At 45.4% G+C, this 24,664-nt stretch overlaps 1 protein-coding gene across 2 annotated transcripts in view; it reads left to right on the top strand.

Moving 5' to 3' along the window:
- The window catches only part of RAPGEFL1 (Rap guanine nucleotide exchange factor like 1), a 113,770-nt gene that overhangs the window by 71,592 nt on the left and 17,514 nt on the right, over positions 1-24,664 (top strand). For both annotated transcript variants that reach the window (XR_013263580.1, XM_077459833.1), the window contains exons 7-8: positions 6,479-6,576; positions 10,869-10,991. Coding sequence is in view for 1 of the 2 variants with exons in the window: in XM_077459833.1 (XP_077315959.1) it covers positions 6,479-6,576; positions 10,869-10,991 (221 nt within the window). In the remaining variant the exon portion in view is untranslated. The remainder of the gene's footprint in view (positions 1-6,478; positions 6,577-10,868; positions 10,992-24,664) is intronic.

Here is a 24,664-nt window from a genome sequence, read left to right on the forward strand (position 1 = left end):
AGCCACTTAACTTACCAGAATGTTTGGAGTACCTGGAGGAAATCTGGGCAAACCTGCAAACTCCTGGCTGAAATTTAAACCAAAAATCTTTGATTCAAGTCGTATGTGCTAACTGCCAAGCACCACTAATCCCATAGCTCCCGATGTTCCCTCATTTGGAGGCACTGTCCCTCTATCCTCCTCAGTTGTCTCTCTTTTTAGACCAGTATGTAAAAGCTATTAACAATGTACTATTTATAAAAAGTATTATCCTATAATTGCATTTGTCAATCTGAAAAGCCAGTATAAAGGAAAAATAGTGCTAAAGTCCAATCATTTTTTGCATGCTAATTCTTAATGGCCCATGTAATTGGGGGTGATGCAGGGGTGTGGCTACTTTGTGTCCCTCTTTCCCATCTTGTAAAGCTGGGAGGTATGACTAATGCTAATAAAGTTGGGTTTCGATCTATCTGTGACTACCTTTTTAAAGAAGCTCTTCAGTGTCTCAAATACTGTGGCTGCTGACTTTTAATAAAAGGAAACTTACAGTATCTCACAAAAATTAGTACACCCCTCACATTTATGTAAATATTTTTATATATTTTCATGTGACAACACTGAAGAAATGACACTTTGCTACGATGTAAAGTAGTGAGTGTACAGCTTGTAGAACAGTGTACATTTGCTGTCCCCATAATAACTCCACACACAGCCATTAATGTTTAACCGCTGGCAATAAAAGTGAGTACACCTCTATTGAAAATGTCCAAATTGGGCCCAAAGTGTCAATATTTTGTGAGGTCACGATTATTTTCCAGCACTGCCTTAACCCTCTTGGGGATGGGGTTCACCAGAGCTTCACAGGTTGCCACTGGAGTCCTCTTTCATTCCTCCATGATGACATCATAGAGCTGGTGGATGTTGGAGACCTTGCGCTCCTCCACCTTCTGTTTGAGGATTCCCCACAGATGCTCAATAGGGTTTAGGTCTGGACACATGCTTGGCCAGTCCATATCACTTTTACCCTCAGCTACTGTAGCAAGGCAGTAATCGTCTTGGAGGTGTGTTTGGTGTCGTTATCACGTTGGAATACTGCGGCCCAGTCTCCGAAGGGAGGGGCTCATGCTCTGCTTCAGTATGCCACTGTATATGTTGGCATTCATGGTTCTCGCAATGATCTGTAGCTCCCCAGTGCCGGCAGCCCCAGACCATAACGCTCCCACCACCATGCTTGACTGTAGTCAAGACGCACTTATCTTTGTACGCCTCACCTGGACACTGTGACACAAGCTTGACACCAACTGAGCCAAATACTTTTTATCATGGTCTCATCAGACCAAAGGACATGGTTCCAGTAATCCGTGTCCTTAGTCTGCTTGTCTTAGAGGACGTAAATCCTGATGGGTTTACTTTTTGTCTCCCTGCAAAGGTAAATCATAATGGGCTACTATGCATCGCATAATAGCCCATTATGTGTCACTTACCTGACACAGGAGCCAGCTGTCCCCTGTAGAAGGAAGCGTCCATCTTTTTCCGGGTATTGCTGCTCCGGCCACTCAAAGCGCCGGAGCAGCGATGACGTCACTGCGCACGGGTGCCGCCACTAACGGCATATCGCCATTAGCAGCGGCATGGTCAGTGCACCTGTGCATCGCTGTCTACGACGCATGCCCCGTAGACAGCGGTGCCTGTCTTTTTGTAAATATCTCCTAAACCGTGTAGGTTTAGGAGATATTTCTTGGACCTAACAGGTAAGCCTTAATTTAGGCTTACCTGTAGGTCAAAGTGGTTTGTAAGGGTTTGCAACCACTTTAGGCAAACTGTTTGCGCGCTTAATTGTGCATCATCTTTAGAAGAGGCTTCCTTCTGGGAAGACAGCCATGCAGACCAGTTTGATGCAGTATGCGACGTATGGTCTGAGCACTTATAGGCTGACCCCCCACCCCTTCAACCTCTACAGCAATGCTGGCAGCACTCATACCTCATATGTCTGTTTCCCAAAGACAACCTCTGGATATGACGCTGAGCACGTGCACTAAACTTCTTTGGTCAACCATGGCGAGGCCTCTTCTGAGTGGAACCTGTCCTGTTTAACGGCTGTATGGTCTTTGCCACTGTGTTGCAGCTCAGTTTCAGGGTCTTGGCAATCTTCTTATAGTCTAGGCCAGTGAAGGCGAACCTTGACACCCCATATGTTTTGGAACTACATTTCTTATGATGCTCAACTACACTTCATAGTGTACGAGCATCATGGGAAATGTAGTTCCAAAACATCTGGGGTGCCAAGGTTCGCCATCACTGCTCAACACCATACAGAGTGCTAGGACCCCAAAACTGTCTTGCTATGAAATACAGTTACTGCCTATGGACTGTTTGTCCCATCCCCTGGAGGTGCCTACCGTTTATAAGAGGTATTAATTTACGTATTCCCTGTTCCTCAAAGGTGTACTTCATAGCGTTCCAAAGTGACCTCTCAAGCAATATTTGTATCCTATGTATGATGATATTTCTAGAAAGGCTACTTTAACATGCCTTTACCTGCTATTATTGCTTGATGATGTATCTGAGAATTTCCTTGCAATGGGCTAATTAAGAGGAGATTCTTAATCAACTATGTTTATGAATCATGAAATGAAAATGTTACATTATCAGATTTCTTCAGTAAAGTGATGGAAAGAGCAATTGGGATGATCCCAGCACAGTTAGCCATAGCAACCATATAATCTCTTAACCTGTTTAACATTCTATAATATACAGATTTTTCATAGATACTGTTTGCTTTCCCACCTGAATTCCCAGCTTCACCAACTGTAGCAGCCACTACAAACCTAATTTGGGCACACACTTGTGATGGATCTTCCAAAAAACAATTAAATTGTGAGAGAGGGCACCTTCTATATGGCTTGTAGAGGGAAGAGAAGTATGAAACTAGCCCCGAAACTCAGTTTAACTGGAGTCCCTGGGAAATGCAAACAAGCAAAGTTGATTCAACCCATTGGTGGCCACCCAAATTTGAAATATCAGTTGTACACCAACTTGATCTTTAGAAAATATCAACTTTGATGTTCTAATGATATTTTTACAAATTCTTTGGCTAACAATATGATCACTTCTTTTGCATAAACTAGCCAGTAATTGTATGTTAGTGGCACTTTAATTGTGATGGAATAGGATGAGATTTTGCGGTAGCCTATGTTGGAATTTACAGTCATGATTAAAGAGACCCTATTAGCAGGGAGCTAAATTCACATAACTGGTAAGTCAGAAAGGGTCCCCAGAGAATCTTGTTAGAAGCCGGAGAAGCTAATCAATCTTGTTAGCATGCTGATGGCTTAGCCGCTTCTATGTTGGTCTCCAAGCGGTGTGTCAGCACTTCCATCATTCTAGAACAATGAGGAGCTCTGACAGTGAAGGCACGGAGCAGGGGTGCAAGTGCTGGATTGACAGAGCTGCCTAGTGAGGGGACATTTTGTGTTTCAAGAAGTGCACCTGTCATGTGGGTTTAAAACCATGCGAAAATGTTTAAGACTGTCTGCACTATCATTTGCAACCAAAATTGTCAACAAATATACAATTTAATAATTACACCCCTTCATAGCAGCAAAGTATTCACCTTCCCTTTGCTCTGTTCAGTCACTAGGAGTGAGAAGAGGACACCCTGTGTATTAATTTGATTTACTCACTTTGCTCCCACCCTATGACAGTACTGGAGCACTGAAAGGAAGAGAAGCAAGTTACCCCCCTTCAAACCAAGGTCATGGGCACAAAAAATGCCACCTTTTGGGAAAGATCCAGCAAATGAAAGTGATTGTTAAGGCAGAAGGTTTATCTTACTGCATTCTATGCATTAAGATAAAAGCCTTACATAGTTATAGTAGGTGAGGTTGAAAAAAAGACACAATTCCATCAAGTCCAACCTATGTGTGTGATTATATGGCAGTATTACATTGTATATCCCTGTATGTTGCGGTGATTCAGGAGCTTATCTAATAATTTTGTGAAACTATCGATGGGCCTCCTAACCCCCCCCCCCCCGCTGATACCACTGCCTGTGGAAGGGAATTCCACATCCTTGCCGCTCTTAAAGTAAAGGATACGTAGTTTAAGGTTGAACCTCTTTTTTTTCTAATTTTAATGAGTGGCCACGAGTCTTGATGAACTCCCTTTTGCAAGAAAGTTTTATCTCTATTGTGGGGTCACCAGTACGGTATTTGTATATTGAAATCCTATCCCCTCTCAAGCGTCTCTTCTCCAGAGAGAATAAGTTCAGTGTTCGCAACCTTTCCTCATAACTAATATCCTCCAGACCCTTCATTAGTTTTGTTGCCCTTCTCTGTACTCATTCCATTTCCAGTACATCCTTCCTGAGGACTGGTGCCCAGAACTGGACAGCATACTCTAAGTGCGTCCAGACCAGAGTCTTGTAGTGAGAGAATTATTGTTTTATCTCTGGAATTAATCCCCTTTTTAATGCATGCCAATATTCTGTTTGCTTTGTTAGGCTCAGCAATGGCATGCAATGTCAAGCTGCTGCTATCGTCTACTAGGACCCCCAGGTCCTTTTCCATCCCTAGATTCCTCCAGAGGTTCTCCCCCCCTAGTGTATAGATTGCTTTCATATTTTTGCCACCCAAATGCATTATTTAAAATTTTTCTACATTGAACTTCATTTGCCATGTAGTTGCCCACTCCATTAATTTGTTCAGATCTTTTTGTAGGTTTTCACATCCTGCGGAGAAGTTATTGCCCTGCTTAGCTTAGTATCGCCCGCAAATACAGAGATTAAACTGTTTACCCCTACCTCCAGGTAGTTTATGAATAATTAAACAGGATTTGTCCCAGCACAGAACCCTAGGGGACCCCACTACCCACCCTTGCCCATTCAGAGTACTCCCCATTTATCACCGCCCTCTGAACTCGCTCTTGTAGTCAGTTTTCAATCCATGTGCTCACCCTATGATCCATGACAACGTACCTTACTTTGTACAGTAAATGTTTATGGGGAACTGTGTCAAATGCTTTTGCAAAATACAGATACACCACATCTACGGGCCTTCCTTTAGCTAGATGGCAACTCGCCTCCTCATAAAGGTTAATAGATTGGTTTGGCAAGAAAGATTCTTTATGAATCCATGCTGATTACTGCTAATGATACCGTTCTCCTTATTAAAATCTTGTATATAGTCCCTTATTATTCCACTCCAAGAGTTTACATTCTATTGATGTTAGGCTATCTGGTCTGTAATTCCCAGGGATGTATTTTGGGCCCTTTTTAAATATTGGTGCTACATTTGGCTTTTCTCTAATCAGCTGGTACCATTCCAGTCAGTAGACTGCCAGTAAAAATAAGGAACAATGGTCTGGCAATTACTTGACTGAGTTCCCCAAGTACCCTTGGGTGCAAGTCATCTGGTCCTGGTGTTTTATTAATGTTAAGTTTCCCAAGTCTAATTTTAATTCTGTCCTCTGTTAACCATTGAGGTGCTTCCTGTGATGTGTCATGAGGATAAACACTGCAGTTTTGGTTACTGAAACCCCCTGATTCCCTTGTGAAGATTGAGGCCAAGAATAAATTCAATACCTTCCCCATCTCCCCATCCTTTGTAACCAGATGTCCTTGCTCATTCTTTATGGGGCCAATATGGTCTGTTCTCCCTTTTTTACTGTTTACATACTGAAAGAATTCCTTGGGATTTTTTTTTTTTTTCTCTCCTCCGCTATGTGTCTTTCATGTTCTATCTTAGCCTTCCTTATTGCACCCTTACATTTCTTGCTGCATTCTTTATAAAGTTTTGAATGCTGATGATCCCTCAAACTTGCATTTTTTTGAAAGCCTTCTCCTTTGCTTTTATATGCATTTTTACATTGGAGTTAAACCCATACAAACCACTTTGACCTACAGGTAAGCCTAGATTAAGGCTTACCTGCAGGTCCAAGAAATATCTCCTAAACCTATACGGTTTGACCCCCCCCCCCATTGGCTGAGAGTGCTCATTGGGAGCCGGTCAGCTGGTGGTTTTCCAGCATGCTTGTCCAACAGAAGCTGGCCGAAAAGCCATCTTCTGACGAATCAACTGACATATGCACGTGCTGAATGTCGGGCGATTTTTTTTTTTTTTTATTGAACCACCCGATGTCTCCCGACATTCGGCCCGTGTGTATGGGGCTTTGAGTCACTGCACTCTGCCTTATACATTCCACATTGCAGAGTGAGAGTTAGGCGGGCCATAGCTGGTGGGCTGCAACCATGGGTTGCAGAAAAGAAAATCACTGATTCCTTCCTGTGGGGGGGCACGGAAATCTCACTGGGATCTTACTGTGGTAAAGATCTTACCTAAGTGAGTGTTCATCTATATCTGAATATCTGTTTTTTGGGTGGGCTTAACCCTTAAAAAAAAAAAACTTTGAAATTTTTGTGTAGTAGCTTCGAATTGCAGTCTGGGTTTGTAATATTTTCTAAGCTCAGTCTCTTTCTCTCTCTCTCTCTCTCTGTCTACAGACAAGGTTCTCCTGAAGCCGGATGACGGTTGTATCTTTACCACTTTGGGCATTAACAGTCACTTGTTTGCATGTAATCGGGATGAGCTGTGCTCTTTGGTAAGAAACAACAGTTTTTTCTTTTGATATACTAATTTTATTTATGTTTTCTCTTATATTCACTGACCGACACAGCTCCTCTCTGTAACTAAATGGGTTGTATAGCCTGCCATTAGGAGAACTAGGCAAAATTGTTACACAATACACAGAACTTTTAGTCCCGCCCCAGGGGGACGGATCCTGTGCTATCAACCCTCCCCACTGCTCCCAGCAGATTCAGTTTTTATTTTGCCTAGTAAGGAGAATGACCTAGGAACCCTGCAGGCCCTCTCGGTCCATGTTTTTGCTGCAAGTTTGATGTTTTTTGCGCTAGATGAAAGATCCTGTGATCTTCTATCAACTGCCGGCTGGGTGACAGGCTGGTTAATGATTATCCTTGTAGTCTCCCCAGTCCGGCCATCGAGCGTGAGCAGGCCGCAGCTAAGGCTCGGCAGGCCATGACATGCCTCATCTCTAGAGGTGGTCGGTGAGCTTCAATGCTCCGGGGTATACATATGACCGGGCTACTGCTGTCTGGGGGGGGTGGCTGCATGCGGTGTGTCCGGTCGCGGACCCCCCTGTATCTAGGTTAAATAAAGTAACCATGATCCCGGTTGAGGGGACTCCTGCATTCAAGGATCCCGCAGACAGGAAGGCCGAGGCGGTGGCTCGTTCCTTGTTTACGGTCGTGGGGTCAGCCGTGCGACCTGCACCGGCATCCACTGGTGTCGCAGACACTGAGTGGGCAAAACTTTTGCACCATGAATTAGGAGAGCAGAACGCCTCCCCTGTCTGCGTGGAGCTAGCAGACCAACTAGTGCAAGGCCTTAAGTACGTTTGTGGCGCGGCCCTTGGTACTCTCCCTCTGTTATCCAAGGCTTCAGTGTCAGCTGTGGTGCTGAGGCGCCTGATTTGGCTAAAATGCTGGTCTGCTGACCAGGCATCCAAGAAAGCCCTGACGGATCTTCCCTTCCTTGGCGAGCGGCTCTTTGGAGCCTCGTTCGATGACATTATTAAGAATGCCACTGGTAGTAAGAGTGCCCTACTCCCACAGGCCAGGAAGGTTGCAGGCAAGGGCCCTCCTTTTCCGCTCACAAGCGGCTTTTTCGTCCGCCCAGTGCTTCGGCAAAACGTCCCCAGCCCGACAGGAAGCCCACGGACGGTCAGAAGCGTCCCTGGAACCGCAAGCCTGCAACCAAAAGTACTACCGCATGAAGGCTTGCCCCCACCCACTTATCGGATGGGGGGTCATCTTTGGGAGTTTGCAGCCCGGTGGACCTCTCGGTTATCCCACCAATGGGCCTGCGATCTGATTTCCACAGGCTACAAGATAGTTTCTCTCTTGACCGCCAAACAGATTCTTCCCCTCCAGCATACCCGTGTCCCCGGTTCGCCGGGAGGCCCTGCTAGGGGCAGTAAGGGACTTGCTGAATCGGGGGGGATTGTACCGGTTCCGGAATCGGAACGCTTCCAGGGGTTCTACTCAAATCTGTTTGTGGTTCCCAAGAAGGAAGGGGTACGTCCAATATTGGACTTAAAAGCCCTCAATCACTTTGTAAAGGTGCAGAGGTTCAGAATGGAATCAGTCGTCGCTGCACTCCATCAAGGGGACTTCCTGGCGTCCTTGGACATCCAGGATGCTTACCTGCACATACCCATTTGCCTTTGGCATCAAAAATTTCTGCGTTTGGCAGTAGGGGCGCCCACTACCAGTTTGTGGCTCTTCCTTTTGGCCTGGCATCAGCCCCCCGAGTCTTTACCAAAGTACTGGCTTCAGTATTAGCGTTGCTGAGGCAGCGCGGGATCGCATTCGTGGGTTACCTAGACAATCTCCTCTTGAGAGCATCTTCCGCCTCAGAGTTAGAGGATGTGGTGATCACCATGCAGACCCTGCAAGAATTTGGGTGCCTGTTGAACCCAAAGAAGGTGGTTGTACCAACTCAGCGTCTGGAGTACCTGGGGTTGCTGTTGGACTCCAGGGAAGCGAGAGTTTTTCTCCCCTCGGACAAATTGCTCACTCTCAGGTCTGCGGTCAATCTACTGATGAACCGCAAGTGGTCGTCACTCCGCTTTTGCATGCGAGTGCTGGGACTCGTGGTGGCCTCCTTCGAGGCAGTACCTTATGCCCAGTTCCACACCAGAGTCCTGCAGAAGGAGATATTGACAAAATGGGACAAATCTCCGTTGTCCCTGGATCGGCAGATCCAGGTGAGCCAACCAGTCAGGGACTCTCTGATCTGGTGGTTGAGGTCCCCGGTGATTCTTTCCAGAAAATCGTTCCTTCCTCCGAAATGGACGGTGATCACTACGGACGCCAGTCTCTCAGGCTGAGGTGGAGTGATGGGGATTCAGTCGGCTCAGGGCCTCTGGTCAATGGACGAATCCAGGTTGCCGATTAATCTGCTCGAATTGAGAGCGATCAGGCTATGCCTCCACACGTGGTCGACGTGTCTTCAAGGACGTCCGACCAGGATACAGTCAGACAATGCTACGGCTGTGGCGTATGTAAATCACCAAGGGGGAACAAGAAGTTCAGCCGCTGCTCGGGAGGTCGCTCACATACTTCGGTAGGCAGAACGACACATTCCGACCCTGTCTGCCATTTACATCCCGGCGGGGGGGGGAAATTGGCAGGTGGACTGAGTCGTCAGATGCTGGACCCAGGAGAATGGGCGTTGCATCCGGAGATATTCAGACTGCTGTGCCTGAAATGGGGCACACCAGATGTGGATCTATTGGCCTCCCGTCTCAATCGGAAGGTGCCAAGATTCGTGTCCAAGACAAGAGATCAGTGGGCAGACGCGTCGGACGCGCTGATGGCTCTGTGGGATCAGTACCAGCTGATCTACGCCTTTCCTCCACTGAAACTGTTGCCACGTCTGCTTCGCAGAGTGGAAGCCAAGGGGATTCCAGTAATTCTGGTTGCCCCAGATTGGCCTCAGCGGCCCTGGTACGCAGACCTGGTGCGTCTGGTTGCAGACGCTCCCTGGCGAATGCCTCTGAGAGAGGACCTCTTATCTCCAGGTCCAATCTTTCACCCTGTTTTACCATCGCTGGCTTTAACGGCATGGCTATTGAGAGCCAGGTGCTGAGGAACCGGGGTCTGTCGGACTCGGTGATTCCCACTATGCTGAGGGCGTGGAAATCTTCTTCTCGGAAGATATACCATCGTACCTGGAAGGCCTACAGCTCCATGTGTGAGGAGAAAGGGTGGCATCCGCGCTCCTTTTATATACCCAGGATCCTGCTGTTTCTTCAGCGTGGAGTAGACCAGAAATTGGTGTTGAGCACCATTAAGGGGCAAATTTCAGCCCTGGCTGTCTTTTTTTTTTTTTTTTTTTTTTTTTTTTTTTTCAGTGACCCCTGGCGTCTCACTTATTAGTGAGTACCTTTTTTTTCAGGGGGTACAACATGTAGTCCCTCCGGTGCGTCCACCGTTACCCCCATGGGATTTGAACCTGGTGTTGGCGCTTCAGAAGCCGCCGTTTGAGAATATCAGGGAGATTCCCCTGTTGAACATTTCACAGAAGGTGGTCTTTCTAGTGGCCATCACATCGGCCAGGAGGGTTTAGGAATTGGCGGCCTTGTCCTGCAAATCGCCTTATCTGGTCATCCACAGGGATAAGGTGGTGTTGCGTCCGCAACCGTCCTTTCTACCAAAAGTGGTTTCGGCTTTTCATATCAATGAGGACATTGTATTGCCATCGTTGTCTCCTAAGCCGAAGCACCCCATGGAAGTGGCCCTTCACGCTCTCAATGTGGTTAGGGCTCTGAAGGTGTACTTGTCTATTATGTTGCCTCCTCACCACCTGTTTTAACCCCTAAAAACCTATACAAACTGTGCCACAACTGCATGCATTGCAGTATGGTTCCACTCAGTTGAACGAATACTGGCCAGCAAGCGAGAGGATGAGGATACATTTTGGAAACCATCGCAGGAACAGTATATGTACACCCCATTCCACTGCCTTTGCAGCTTAAGGGAGAGTGGTTGAAGGGACTGTCAAAATGTGGCTTGGCCCTCAACCACTAATGGAAATGAGGACTTTGTGCTGGCCAGATTAATCCAAATTCGGTGAGAATTCAAGGCCCTATGTAAAAATCATAGATAAGTCTGCTGTAAGTAGCTAGGCATAGCTATCCAAGAACAGCATTCAGTTCTTGACTTCTCCAAAAATTGTGACTGAAAGGGATTATGTCTTTGATGCCGCCGAACAGATGGCAGCAAACTTGTTGCATATTTTAGTAAATGTCTTTTGTAGAACCTCCTTTTGTTGGCAGCATATAAATACAAACACATAATTTTCTCTTAGGTTCCCTTGCCAGAAGAGGTCCAGTTGCCTCCTGAGGATTCCCACATTCATCGAATAGAGGCAGAAGATCTAGCCAATCACCTGAGTGCTTTTCATTGGGAACTTTTCAGCTGCGTGCATGAGGTGAGTCAATCAGACAGAATTAAGGACCATTTAGAACTGATGAACGATGCTGGCAAGCGGTTGCATTTGCTTTTATTCTTTGTAAGCCAGTATACACCTGATGCTTGGAACAGACACTTCTAAAACATCCAGACACCAAACCGCTTTGAAAATATAAACTCGTAGCCCTGTATTTCAATTTCCTGTGGTCTGAAAGCTCTCTTCATTAGCCTAGGCTGGAACTTGATTTTTTACATTTAACCATCTGCAGTGCACGCACAGGCTGCAAAACAGGATTGAGAGCTACAAAGGAGGAATCAAGAATCCCTATTAATGCAAATTCTGCTTTGTAAAGTTGGCTATCTGTGGTCATATCTGAGGTGGGGTTGGTTTGGCCACATCTAAAGTGATAATGGGAATGTCTTCATACTGCAGTTCCTGTTCTGTCATTGATTAGGGCAGAGCTTAAAGGAATAATTGTCCACCCATCTTCCGCCTCATCTTTTCTTTGCTCCCTGGTTTTCTTTCCTCCCATTGGACCTAAACCTGGCACTTGCAGGAACAATGAATTATGGTGCTCTCCTCTTTCTGCTATGATGCAGCACTATTTGCCGGGCCTCAACACTGTCAGATGGGTTGGGTAGGTTTGTCCTTACCGCATACGTTTTCTGGATTTACTGCCACTTTAATTTTTTTGTCAAGTCCATCTAAATCTGCAAATCATCTAACACTACCCTCTACCCAAACTGACTTCTGCTGTCCAAGGGTGTCTCCATTGCTCCCCCATAGTTCTAGGTGTAACCCTGAACTTTGATCTACCCTTTAGGCCCCACATCCGATCACTGTCCAAATCTTGCCACCTCAACATCTCCAAAATACGCCTTTCTAACCAATGACACCACAAAGTTCCTAGTTCACTCCCTGGTCATCTTTCCTCGACTACTGAAGCTCCCTTCTCATTGGCTTAGCTTTACATATGCTCTCCCCCCTTCAGTCCATCATGAATGCTACTTCCAGGCTCATCCACCTTACCAACAGCTCCATGTCTGCTACTGCTCTCTGCCAATCCCTCCATTGGCTTCCGCTCACCCAACTAATTAAATTATAAATACTACAAAATCACAAAAAAATACAAAATACTAACAACCACTTACAAAGCCATCCACAACTATGCCCCCATTTACATCACTAGCCTAGTCTCAAAATGCCAACCTAATCTTTCTCTCCATTCCTCCCATGACCTCCTGCTCTCTAGCTCCCTTGTCACCTCCTCCCATGCTCACCTCCAGGACTCTTCCAGAGCCTTTCCCATTCTATGTAACACCCGACACCAATAATTTGTCTGATTATCTCCTACTCTGTTTGCTTTTAGAATATCCGTGAAAACCCTCGACCTTAGAGAAGCCTATCCTGCCCACACCTAACACCTGTACTTTGATTTTCTCTATCAGCTCATCCCCCACAGTTACAGTGCATCCATAAAGTATTCACAGCACTTCACTTTTTCCACAGTTTATGTTACAGCCCTATTCCAAAATGGATTAAACTTATTATTCTACTCAAAATTCTAAAAACAATACCCCATAAAGACCACGTGAAAGAAGTTTGCTTGAAGTCTTTGCAAATTTATAAATAAATAAAAAAAATCACATGTCCATAAGTATTCACAGCCTTTGCCATGACGCTCAAAATTGAGCTTGGGCACATCCTGTTTTCACTGATCATCCCTGATGTTTCTACTACTTGATTGGACTCCACTTGTGGTAAATTAGTTGATTGGACATGATTTGGAAAGGCACACACTTGTCTTTATAAGATCCTACAGTTGATAGTGCATGTCAGAGCACAAACCAAGCCATGAAGTCCAAGGAATTGTCTGTAGACCTCCGAGACAGGACTGTATCAAGGCTCAGATCTGGGTAAAGGTACAGAAACATTTCTGCAGCAGTCCCAGTGAGCACAGTGGCCTCCATCATCCATATATGGGAGAAGTTTGGAACCACCCGGACTCTTCCTAGAGTTGACCACCCTGCCAATCTGAGCGATTGGGGGAGAAGGGCCTTAGTCAGGGAGGTGAGCAAGAACCTGATGGTCACTCTGACAGAGCTCCGGAGTTTCTCTGTGGAGAGAGGAGAACCTTCCAGAAGAACCATCTCTGCAACACTCCACCAATCAGACCTGTATGGTAGAGTGGCCAGTCGGAAGCCACTCCTCAGTAAAAGGCACATGACAGCCCACCTGGAGTTTGCCAAAAGGCACCTGAAGGACTCTCAGACCATGAGAAACACCATTCCCTGCTCTGATGAAATAAAGATTGAACTCTTTGGCCTGAGTGGCAAGCATTTCTAGAGGAAACCAGGCACCACTCATCACCTGGCCAATACCATCCCTACAGTGAAACATGGTGGTGGCAGCATCATGCTGTGGGGATGTTTTTCAGCAGCAGGAACTGGGAGACTAGTCAGTATCGAGGGAAAGAGAGCAATGTTCAAAGACATTGAGGAAAACCTGCTCCAGAGTACTCTGCGGCAGTCAACAAAGGAGTGGCTATGGAGACAACTCTGTGAATGTCCTTGAGTGGCCCAACCAGTGCCCTGACTTGAACCCGATTTGAACATCTCTGGCGAGATCTGAAAATGGCTGTGCACCGATGCTCCCCATCCAACCTGATGGTGCTTGAGAGGTCCTGCAAAGGAAACTGGGAGAAACTGCCCAAAAATAGGTGTGCCAAGCTTGTAGCACCATACTCAAAAAGACTTGAGGCTGTAATTGGCGCCAAATGTGCTTCAACAAAGTATTGAGCAAAGGCTTTGAATACTTTTATATACATGTGATTTTATTTTTATTTTTTTCCTGGTTTTTATTTTTAACAAATTTACAAAGATTTCAAACAAACTTCTTTCACTATGTCAACATGAGGTATTGTTCGTAGAATTTTGAGTAAAAATAATGAATTTAATCCATTTTGGAATGAGGCTGTAACATAACAAAATGTGGAAAAAGTGAAGTACGGTGAATGCTTTTCGGATGCACTGTATTACTTTTTGTTAGGGATGCACCGAAATTTCGGCCGCCAAAACATATCGGGCGAAAATGGCCTTTTCGGAAATTTGCCAAATGAGAAAAATGTCCGATAATGGGGCCCCGCCCATTACTGGGGTGTAGTATAGCACAGAGAGAGGAGAGCCACCGCCTGTTTGATTACAGTGCCGGGAACACCACAGCTTTCATTTCAATAGCTGTGTGTTCCCCGCCGTGCGTGCTGTCACATACAGCCCCTCCCCCTTGTCCGGGCACTTTGATAGACAGACAGATAACCTGCCCCAGGATTGCACAGGCGATCTGTCTATCAAAGTTCCCTGAACAAGGGGGAGGGGCTGTATATGACGGCACGCACGGCGGGGAACATGCAGAATGTGATGTTCCCAGCACTGTAATCAAACAGGCGGCGGCTCTGGTCTCTTCCCCTGAACAGACTGGCTGCACTGGGGATGCACAGGAATGCTTGCCTGGCTGCGCTGGGGATGCACAGGAATGCTTGCCTGGCTGCGCTGGGGACGCACAGGAATGCTTGCCTGGCTGCGCTGGGGACGCACAGGAATGCTTGCCTGGCTGCGCTGGGGACGCACAGGAATGCTTGCCTGGCTGCGCTGGGGACGCACAGGAATGCTTGCCTGGCTGCGCTGGGGACGCACAGGAATGCTTGCCTGGCTGCGCTGGGGACGCACAGGAATGCTTGCCTGGCTGCGCTGGGGACGCACAGGAATGCTTGCCTGGCTGCGCTGGGGACGCACAGGAATGCTTGCCTGGCTGCGCTGGGGACGCACAGGAATGCTTGCCTGGCTGCGCTGGGGACGCACAGGAATGCTTGCCTGGCTGCGCTGGGGACGCACAGGAATGCTTGCCTGGCTGCGCTGGGGACGCACAGGAATGCTTGCCTGGCTGCACTGGGGACGCACAGGAATGCTTGCCTGGCTGGGCGGGCTGCACTGGGGACGCACAGGCTGGGCTGGCTGCATCTGATGGGCACTTGTATCATGTCCCCAGTCTCTGACCATCTCCTGTACCATGTGCAAAGTCTCTGACCATCTCCTGTATAAAAATATTTTTTAAAAACAGTCATTTACGGTATCTGTCATTTTTGGTTTTCGACCTAGTGTATTTTTGATTTTCGGTATCGGTTTTGGCACCAAAAAACCCATTCGGTGCACCCCTACTTTTTGTATCACTTGACCCTCCCTCCTAGATTGGAAGCTCTAACGAGCAGAGTCCTCTGATTCCTCCTGTATTGAATTGTATTGTTCCTGTACTGTCTGCCCTCATGTTGTAAAGCTCTGCGCAAACTGTTGGAGCTAAATAAATCCTGTATTATAATAATAATAATACTAGAATAGCGACGCTCTAAGACAGGAAGTCTGTTAGTGGATGGATCACCAGCTGAAAGTAAAAGAACGAAAATAATAAAGCCATCATTTTTAAAGTGTTAATTAACCTTCCTATCCATTACAGCCAAGGAAGCAGCCTTTACATTTCAGTTATTTTTTTCAGTTACTTATATACAATTTACGCAGCGCTTTTACATATACATTCACATCAGTCCCTACCCTCAAGAAGCTTACAATCTAAGGTCCCTAACTTACATTCATACATACTAGGGACAAATTAGACGGGATCCAATTAACCTACCAGCATGTCTTTGGAGGGTGGGAGGAAACCGAAGTACCCGGAGGAAACCCACACAGGCACAGGGAGAACATGCAAAGTCCAGGCAGGTAGTGTTGTGGTTGGGATTCGAACCAGCGACCTTTCTTACTGCTAGGCGAAAGTGCTAACCACTACACCACTGTGCCGCCCACATTTAGGTCATTTAGCACATACCAGCAGTTTTAAAGACACACATGAAAAGCAGATAGCAGTGTTTCAGTTTTTGGGTGGAGATGGTTCAGTTAGCACATACCTGTAGGATGAGAGAAGAGATTCTCAGATGAGACAGTCACATAATCGGTCAATGATAAGTGCAGAGTCAGAATTGCTTCCACTTATAGAAATCCCCCCACTTTGAGAAAGAGCCCCAGTTGCAAATGTGCCCCCTGCAATATGATCAGTTATTACACCAGCCATTTGATAGCTTGACGGGTCAGAGGAGAGCACAAGCAAATGTGACAGTTTATAATTCACAGTGCATGGAATGTGACTGTTTTGGGAAACCATTAATTCAGTTTGGTTTAGTTCCACTTTATGGATTAGCAAGTTGCAATATATTACATTTAAAACAGAGTTGATTCAGTGAGCAGCATGGAACCATGATGGAGAGCTTTAGTCAATAAAGTACACTGCTCAAAAGGAATACTTTGAAAACACATCAGATCTCAAAAAAAAAAATGGTGCAGCAGGCTAGTAAATATTGCTGAAATTTCATTGCAGCCACTCAAATTGATACTCGGTAGTTTTTATGGCCCCCACGTGCTTGTATGCATGCCTGACAATGTTGTGCATGCTCCTAATGAGACGACTGACCCACCACCAAACCGGTCATGCTGAATGAGGTTACAGACAGCATAACATTCTCCACAGCTTATCAAGACCCTTTCATGTCTGTCACATGTGCTCAGGGTGAACCTGCTCTCATCTGTGAAAAACACAGGGCGCCAGTGGTGGACCTGACAATTCTGGTGTTCAATGGCAAATGCCAATCAAGCTTCACGAGCAGTGAGCACAGGCTACCCTCCATGAAGTCTGTTTCTTATTGTTTGGTCAGGTACATTCACACCAGTGGCCTGTTGGTATTAATTTTATAGGGCACCGGCAGTTCCCATCCTGTTCTTCCTTGCACAAAGGAGCAGATACTGGTCCTGCTGATGGATTAACAACCTTCTACTGCCCTTTCCAGCTCTCCTAGAGTAACTGCCTGTCTCCTGAAATCCCTTCATGCTTTTGCGACTGTGCTGGGAGATGCAGCAAACCTTCTGGCAATGGCATGTATTGATGTGGCATCCTGGACTAACTGTGCAACCTCTATAGGGTCCAGTTATCGCCTCATGCTACCAGTAGTAACACCTGACCATAGCCAAAGTCAAAACTAGTGAAAAACAGTCAGAAAAGATGAGTATGGGAAAAAAAAGTCATTGGCCTCCACCTGTAAAACCATTCCTGTTTTTGGAGGTCATCCCATTGTTGTCCATCTAGTCCACCTGTTGTTAATGTCATTAACACCAAAGCAGCTGAAACAGATTAACCTACTTAAGTAATCAAATCAATATCCCAGGAGTTTATTTGACTTGATGCTATACTCTGGTTAAAAAGTGTTCCTTTAAATTTTTGGCGCAGAGAGCTGAATTTCTGAGACATGATCAGGTAGGATTGAGCCTACCTAGGGTTGCACAAAGGACAGGCACCTGGAAAGGTGATAAATCTGGTAATAACATGCATGAGAAATAAGGAGAGGCCCAGCAAATAACCTGGTTTGAGGAGAGGAAAGAAACAGCTTGTGGTAAATATAGTCTCGTGATAAGACAAGCCTCTGATTGCTTCGGGAACAGCCTTTTACCCTGACAAACACCATGTTCAGTAAGTAACATGTTATTGGCCTATTTATAGTGTGGGGATGTGTCAGACAGTACACAGTATGTGGGATCTACAGATTTCCTAGCACAATTACTAATGAACATGGAACTTGAGTGACTAACCAGGAATTTTGTCACGAGAGTCATTGTGTAGCTGCTAAGGGGTAATCGGTAAATTGAAAGGCAAGGTGAGTCACACCCCTGTATTTCAAGATAAGTGGCCGACTGTGATTTCATAGCATGCAACAATCCCAACTTTATGGGGTTTAGGTCCTAAAAGGGTGAGGCTTGTCAGAAGTGGGAGCAATAAGGAACAGATCAGGAACAGATTTTGGTGGTTTGGGTGGGAGTAATGTGTCCTATTGGAAGGGATACACACTAATAAATGCTGCTGGATATCTATGCAGGGGAAAAAAACACATTTGGATTAATCGTGTGATAATCTATTCATTAGTATAAATCTTTCCATCATGGTTTCTTGAACCGGGGCTCTGAATGTTCTAGTTATGCCCCTGTTATGAGAGAAATATTTAGACTGCCTTTGCCAACCTACATTTGAAAATCCTATTAGCCTAACTTTCTCTGGCTTCAGTACTTTCTGAGTGACTGGCCTGAGCAAAAATGCAGCAAGAGAACTCGCAACTTCTCATTTGCACATTTGGCAGTGTCTCAGAAGGAGACCAGACCAAGACTAAGTAGACCAGGGGAGCAGCATTGCACCCATCTGAAAATGCTAATTTCCTGGAAGTCAGCAATGGCAACCTACATATTTCTTTAAGCACAGGTTTTCTTTAGGACTTTTTCACACCATTGTGTTGCTGTAGCACAGTCTGTAGTAAAGAGTCCCTATACAGATTAGGTGGTAAGTCGAGGCATACTTTTTTTATATATCTGCTGATGATTTGGCCATGTGTAGGTGACAGGTGCTCTTTAGAGTTGGACTGGAACTATAATAGTAATGTATGCTTGGCTATTTTAAGAAATAACTTGTTTCAGCCAATGTCTAGAGCTTCAATCTCTTGGTATTCGCAAGAATAAATCTGCCCAAAGCAGCGTTCATCCAAGGTATCTCATTACATGTGAAGTCTTGTGTAAATCTCACATAAGCTATTAAGAAATGACAAACAGAGCCGCTGATTTGATATTATCATGTTACCAAAGATCTTCAACACATTGCTAATATAAAGTAATTCAGCTTATAGTGTAGCAAATTTACCACCACTGTGCCTTGTTTAAATGTAAAGTGTTTGTATATATTATATTTAAAATGTTCGGTACTAAAATGACTTTTTAAAAAATATTAATTTGGATCTATCAAGTCAGATATTTAAAATTTGCAGGTAAATATTTAACACTAAACTCCAGGCAAGCAGCTAAATACACACTTGAGAATACATTTGCTGTTTTTACTCACCATAAGCTTTGTAATTCTGTACAGTTGATCCTATGATTTCACTACATTTTCTAAACTGAACAGCCAGACAGTAGACACACCTGGTTTCTAATGCTGTGTACACACCACTGGACTTTTCGACGCACTTGGTCCGGCGGACTGAATCCGACGGACAGTTCGGTCGTGTGTGGGCTCCAGCTGACTTTTTCTTCCCAAAAGTCCGGCAGGCCTAGAAATAAAACTTGCTTCAAATCTTTCCGATGGACTCGAGTCCGGTCGAAACATCTGGTTGTCTGTGTGCTAGTCCAACAGACTAAAACTGACTCTAGGGCAGCTATTGGCTACTGGCTATGAACGTCCTTATTCTACGTCATCACGTTCGAATAAGTCTGACTTTTGGAGTGATCATGTGTGGCCAAGTCCGTTCGTTTGAAAGTCCGGCGGACCTCGGCTGCAAAGTCCGTCGGATTGTCTGTCGGACCAAGTCCGTCAAAGTCTAGTCGTGTGTATGCGGCATTAGTCTCATCACTGGTCAGTCGATTAGCATCTTCACCCTCTTTCAATTCGAAGGAATCTGGCTCAGAAAATGTTAAACTGGAAGTAGCACAGTGACCTTGTTTCCTAGTTGAGCAGTGTGTATCACAAGAGGGACAGAATTAAATTCTTCAGAAGGAAAAACCATCAACCTATATGTATATCAACCCCCCGTATTCAGTTCTTTGCCTGGAGTTCAACTTGATATTTTAAGGCTCCATGCACACTGGAGCTGATAAACTGCAGTTTATTGGAGTTTGGGCATTTTTTGTAAAAGCCCATAAACTCCACTCTGTTAGCCTATGTGTCCATGCACACATGGACGTTTTTCAGCTTTAACCAGTTGCTTACTGGGCACTTAAACCCCCCTCAGTCCCAGACCAATTTTCAGCTTTCAGCGCTGATGCATTTTGAATGACAATTGCGCGGGCATACAACACTGTACTCAAATGAAATTTTTATCATTTTTTTCCCACAAATAGAGCTTTCTTTTGGTGGTATTTAGTTACAGCTGGGAGTTTTATTTTTTGCTAAACAAACAAAAAAAGATGCAATAAAATAAATAAATCATGTTTTAATAGTTTGTTCTAAAATTTTGCAAACGGGTCATTTTTCTCCTTCATTGAAGTGCGCTGATTAGGCGGCACTGATAGGCTGCATTGGTGGGCACTGATGGGCTGCATTGGTGGGCACTGATGGGCTGCATTGGTGGGCACTGATGGGCTGCACTGGTGGGCACTGATAGGCATAGTTAAGGCGGCACTGATGGGCACAGATAAGGCGGCACTGATGGGCACAGATAAGATGGCACGGATGGGCGGCACGGATGGGCACTGATGGGTACCACTGATAGATGGCACTAATGGGCCCTGATAGATGGCACTGATGGGCACTGATAGGTGGCACTGCTGGGCACGGATGGGTGGCACTGCTGGGCACGGATGGGTGGCACTGCTGGGCACGGATGGGTGGCACTGCTGGGCACGGATGGGCGGCACTGCTGGGCACGGATGGGCGGCACTGGGGTGAAGCACCTTTGAGGCAGATTGTGGGCACTGTGGGTGGCACTGTGGGCACTGCTGGGTGGCACTGGGCACTGCTGGGTGGCACTGACGGGGGGCACTTACTTTTATTCAGGATGGCACTGCGGGGGGCAGGTGGGCACTGGCAGGAGGCAGATGGTCGCTTGAATTGCTGGCTGTGATCGGGACTGATGTCCCAATCACGGCCGCCTGCGATCGGCTTTTTTTTTTTCTCCTCGCGCTGTCAGCGCGAGGAGGAATACTAGCCGATTACCGGCTCCGTTCTATCACCTGATAAGCTGTCATTGGCTGACAGCTGATCACATGATAAGGGGTCGGGATCGACCCCTTGCACGGATCGGTGATCAGGCGAGTCTCATGGACTCGCCGATCACAGAGCGCGCCGCGCGCGCCCCTCAGGGGGCGCGCAGGCCGCTCGTGCACGGGACGACGTCAATAGACGTAGTCCCGGAAAAGTAGGTCCGCGCTAATGCCGTCATTTGGCAATCGCGCGGATCCCAAGTGGTTAATGAGCAATGGAGTTTATGGGCTTTTTTCTGAATGCCAGAAATTCACGTTCAAAGTGCCGTTTTTCTCCGCCAAAAAACGGCAACCGCTGATAAACGCTTATAAACGCTCATAAACGCGCGTTAATTAGTGTTCGGCATTCTATTTTTTCAATGCATTGTGGGAGTTTGGAATGTACTGTGGGATTTTTGGAGTGTCCTCTGTGTATTTTTATTGAAAACGCCCATAAACGCTAACGCTAATAAACGCTCATAAACACTAGTACAAAACGCTGTTAAAAGCAAGTTTTTCAACCAGCGTTTTCTGCCAGCAATCTGGCGTCCAGAAAAAGCTTTTTTGAGCTTCAGTGTGCATGGAGCCTTAATGTTTACATATTTTTAAGGCTAAGCTAAGATTCTTTGCTTAAAAAAAAGGCTTTTTTTTTTTAACAGAACTCAACAGCCCAAGCCTAAAAAGTTTTCCCACTTGCTCTGTTGATATGGAGTTGTATAACATTTCAGTAAGAGAAAAATATATTCATACAGCAAACCAATTCTGGTGTGCTTTCTGGACTCTGGCAGCACAAACACTTTGGAGGAACCTAGTGCCCTGCACGCTTTGCCTGGATCAGGCCTCTCAGGTGGTCAGTGTTGGTTGCTGTGGTTCAGCATTGGGTGAGGAAATCCACTCCCTGTTTGATTCCTTCCTCATCTATCAGAAAAAAAATGTCCCTTCCCATCTTTTGGGGCTAGTGGAGGAATACACCCTCAATGTAACCCCCTCCCCCCTTTCCCATTGACCCTCAGTTCTTTTCAATTTTCCCTTCTGTGTCTGGGAGCTTGGATTTAGGGTGAGCCACCCGGTTGGTTTCTCTGGACCAAAAAGTTCCTGATGCTACCTTTCAATGCCTTGGTGTTGAAAGGTTGGTTCTTCCCTCTACCCTGGAGGAACTTGACTTGCTGGTGTTCTTATACCTGTGGTTTCATCCATAAAAAAAAGTGTGACTATTGTTTAAATAATTCTTTAAAAAAAAAAAAAAGATTTCTGCCCCTCACTCCTCGGCCAAAGATGTGTTACTGGAACAGGGAAGACCTAATTACATTTTAGAACGCTTAGAACCATGTTTTTTGGTTTTTTTTCTCTGGATCAAGTTTAGGCAGATTTTTTGAGTTTCCTCTGTCAGACCCAGGGACGTTGACAGGTCTTCAGCTTTGGGCTACTCCCAATACTTGTCAGTGGCTGTTGGCCACCTTTTTAGTTGGCCTGTCATTGGACATCCAAATGATTCAGAAACTCCATCTCTCACAATGGACGATGGAAAAAACATGATTTTTGTATCTAGCACCAACATCTTTTTTCCACTGAGTCTTTTTAGGAACACATGTCCTTATTCCTCTTCTCTTTTTTTTTTTTTTTTTTTTTTTTTTTTTTTTTTTTGCTGGCTAGGTGTATTGCTTTCTCCAAAAAGCCTTTTTCTGTTTGCCGGTACCCCAACCTGCTATGGGCAGCAGTATAACCCAGCTGTTTCTAATTCCCTGTGTTCCTCAATGAACTTGAAGAAATTTTTTAAAAAAATCGTAATTTCTTCCAAAAACGCAAATATTTAATATATTGAACATTATACTCCCCTCACTTCAATGCCAGTGTCAACATCTTTGTCGGGTATTTTTTTCTGGGTTTGGGATCTTTGGCCATCTTGATTAGCCAGGCCAAATAACATAACTCCTATGAATGTACATAGGAGTACAATTCATCCTGGCACCAAGGTATCCTGAACAGGCAGGTAAGAAGATTGCAAAGAGGCAGCTACATTTGTTTTTTTGCAGAGGCGATATAGCATGTCCCTTCTGCAATAAAGAGCCTACTTGCTTGCAGTTTTTTTACTTTTTCCATTTAGTTCCGCTTTAAGTAGCAGGAATGAAAACAATATTATAACAGGAGCAGACGTGTTATATTTCTATGTGGCTCTCCATGGCCTGGAGGAAGAAGGGTATGGATTGGAGTGTCAGCTGCTTTGTGCATGCATCTGTTCTGCACATGTAATATTCATAGACACAAGCTGCTGTGAGGATATTGCAGGTTACTTTAATCAAGTGAGTTTGGGTGCTGCAAGATCCTTCAGCTCCCAGGCCAAGGATTCTAGGAAAACACCCAAATGATGGTAAACTCCTTTTAATTTTTCAGTTGACCATTGTCCATTCAGAACTTAAAGGACAACTGCACCTTTGTTTTAAAAATCTATATTTTAATGAGACTAACACACTTATTAAATCAGCCAAATAAAGGCAATCTTTTGTCCACATTAACTATAATTTTGCATGGTCTGCCTACCTTCACTTTGTTGCTAAAATCAACAAAATGGTTGTGGCTTCCATCATCACTAACCTTCAGTCTCCTGTGGAGGACCAACCCGTACCTTGTATACATAGTTGGGTTTTGCGGTTCCCCATCTCGTCTGCACTGATGGATAGTAGAAGGAGATGTTTCTGCTTGTGCTCTGCCTATGTTGACTCTTATCCATTTGCAGTGTTCTCAGCTTTCCCTGCAGACTACAGAATTTGTTATGGAGAGGGAGCATGGTTCTGTAATCCTAACACACTTCTCGATCTAGGGTAACAACGCTGTTCCTCAATAGGCACTTTACATTGAGGTAGTGTTGTCATCCTAGGAAAGGAACTACGTTACTGGCAAGATTACCAGTTGAAAGTAATGAAAAAAGCCTGAAAAAATAAAACTATTGCAGCCACCACATCTAAGGACCAGTAAACTGCTATATTTTACTTTTTTTTTTTTTGGGGGGGGGGGGGGTGTTTGTTTGGGTATAGATGCACTACATTATGAAGAGTATTGCGACACCTGCCTTTACACACACATGAACTTTAATGGCATGCCGATCTTTATCTGTAGGGTTCAATATTGAGTTGGCCCACCCTTCGCAGCTACAACCGCTTCAACTCTTCTGGGAGGGCTGTCCACAAGGTTTAGGAGTGTGTCTATGGGAATGTTTGACCATTCTTCCAGAAGCACATTTGTGAGGTCAGGCACTGATGTGGAAGAAAAGGTCTGGCCTGCAGTCTCCGCTCTAATTCCTCCCAAAGGTGTTCTATTTGGGTTGAGGTCAGGACTCTGTGCAGGACAGTCAAGTTCCTCCACCCCAAACTCGCTCATCCACGTCTTTATGGACCTTTGCTTTGTGCACTGGTGTGCAGTCATGTTGGAACAGGAAGGGGCCATCCCCAAACTGTTCCCACTGCGAGCCAGTCTTTCTTGTCCCGATCAGTGCCTGACCTCACAAATGGGCTTCTGGAAGAATGGTCAAACCTTCCCATAGACACACTCCTAAACCTTGTGTATGGCCTTCATAGAAGAGTTGAAGCTGTTATAGCTGCAAAGGGTGGGCCAACTCAATATTGAACCCTACAGACTAAGACTGGGATGCCATTAAAGTTCATGTGTGTGTAAAGGCAGGTGTCCCAATACTTTTGGTAATAGTGTGTGCTAGGATATGCACACAGATTCCTATATATGCATCCGTTCCACTTGGGTTTAGGCATTCTCTGCACATTTTAAGGTGTTCATCTAAATAAAACAATCTTGCCATTGCACTCCCCGTCCCATTGTGTTTTACACATGCACATTACAATGAATTGCTTGGGAATGTTTTTATAGGTTGCT

This window comes from Lithobates pipiens, unplaced genomic scaffold (genome assembly GCF_037356315.1).
Source record: "Lithobates pipiens isolate NorthernLeopardFrog02 unplaced genomic scaffold, aLitPip1_a1.2 Scaffold_28, whole genome shotgun sequence".
NCBI classification, from domain to species: Eukaryota; Metazoa; Chordata; class Amphibia; order Anura; family Ranidae; genus Lithobates; species Lithobates pipiens.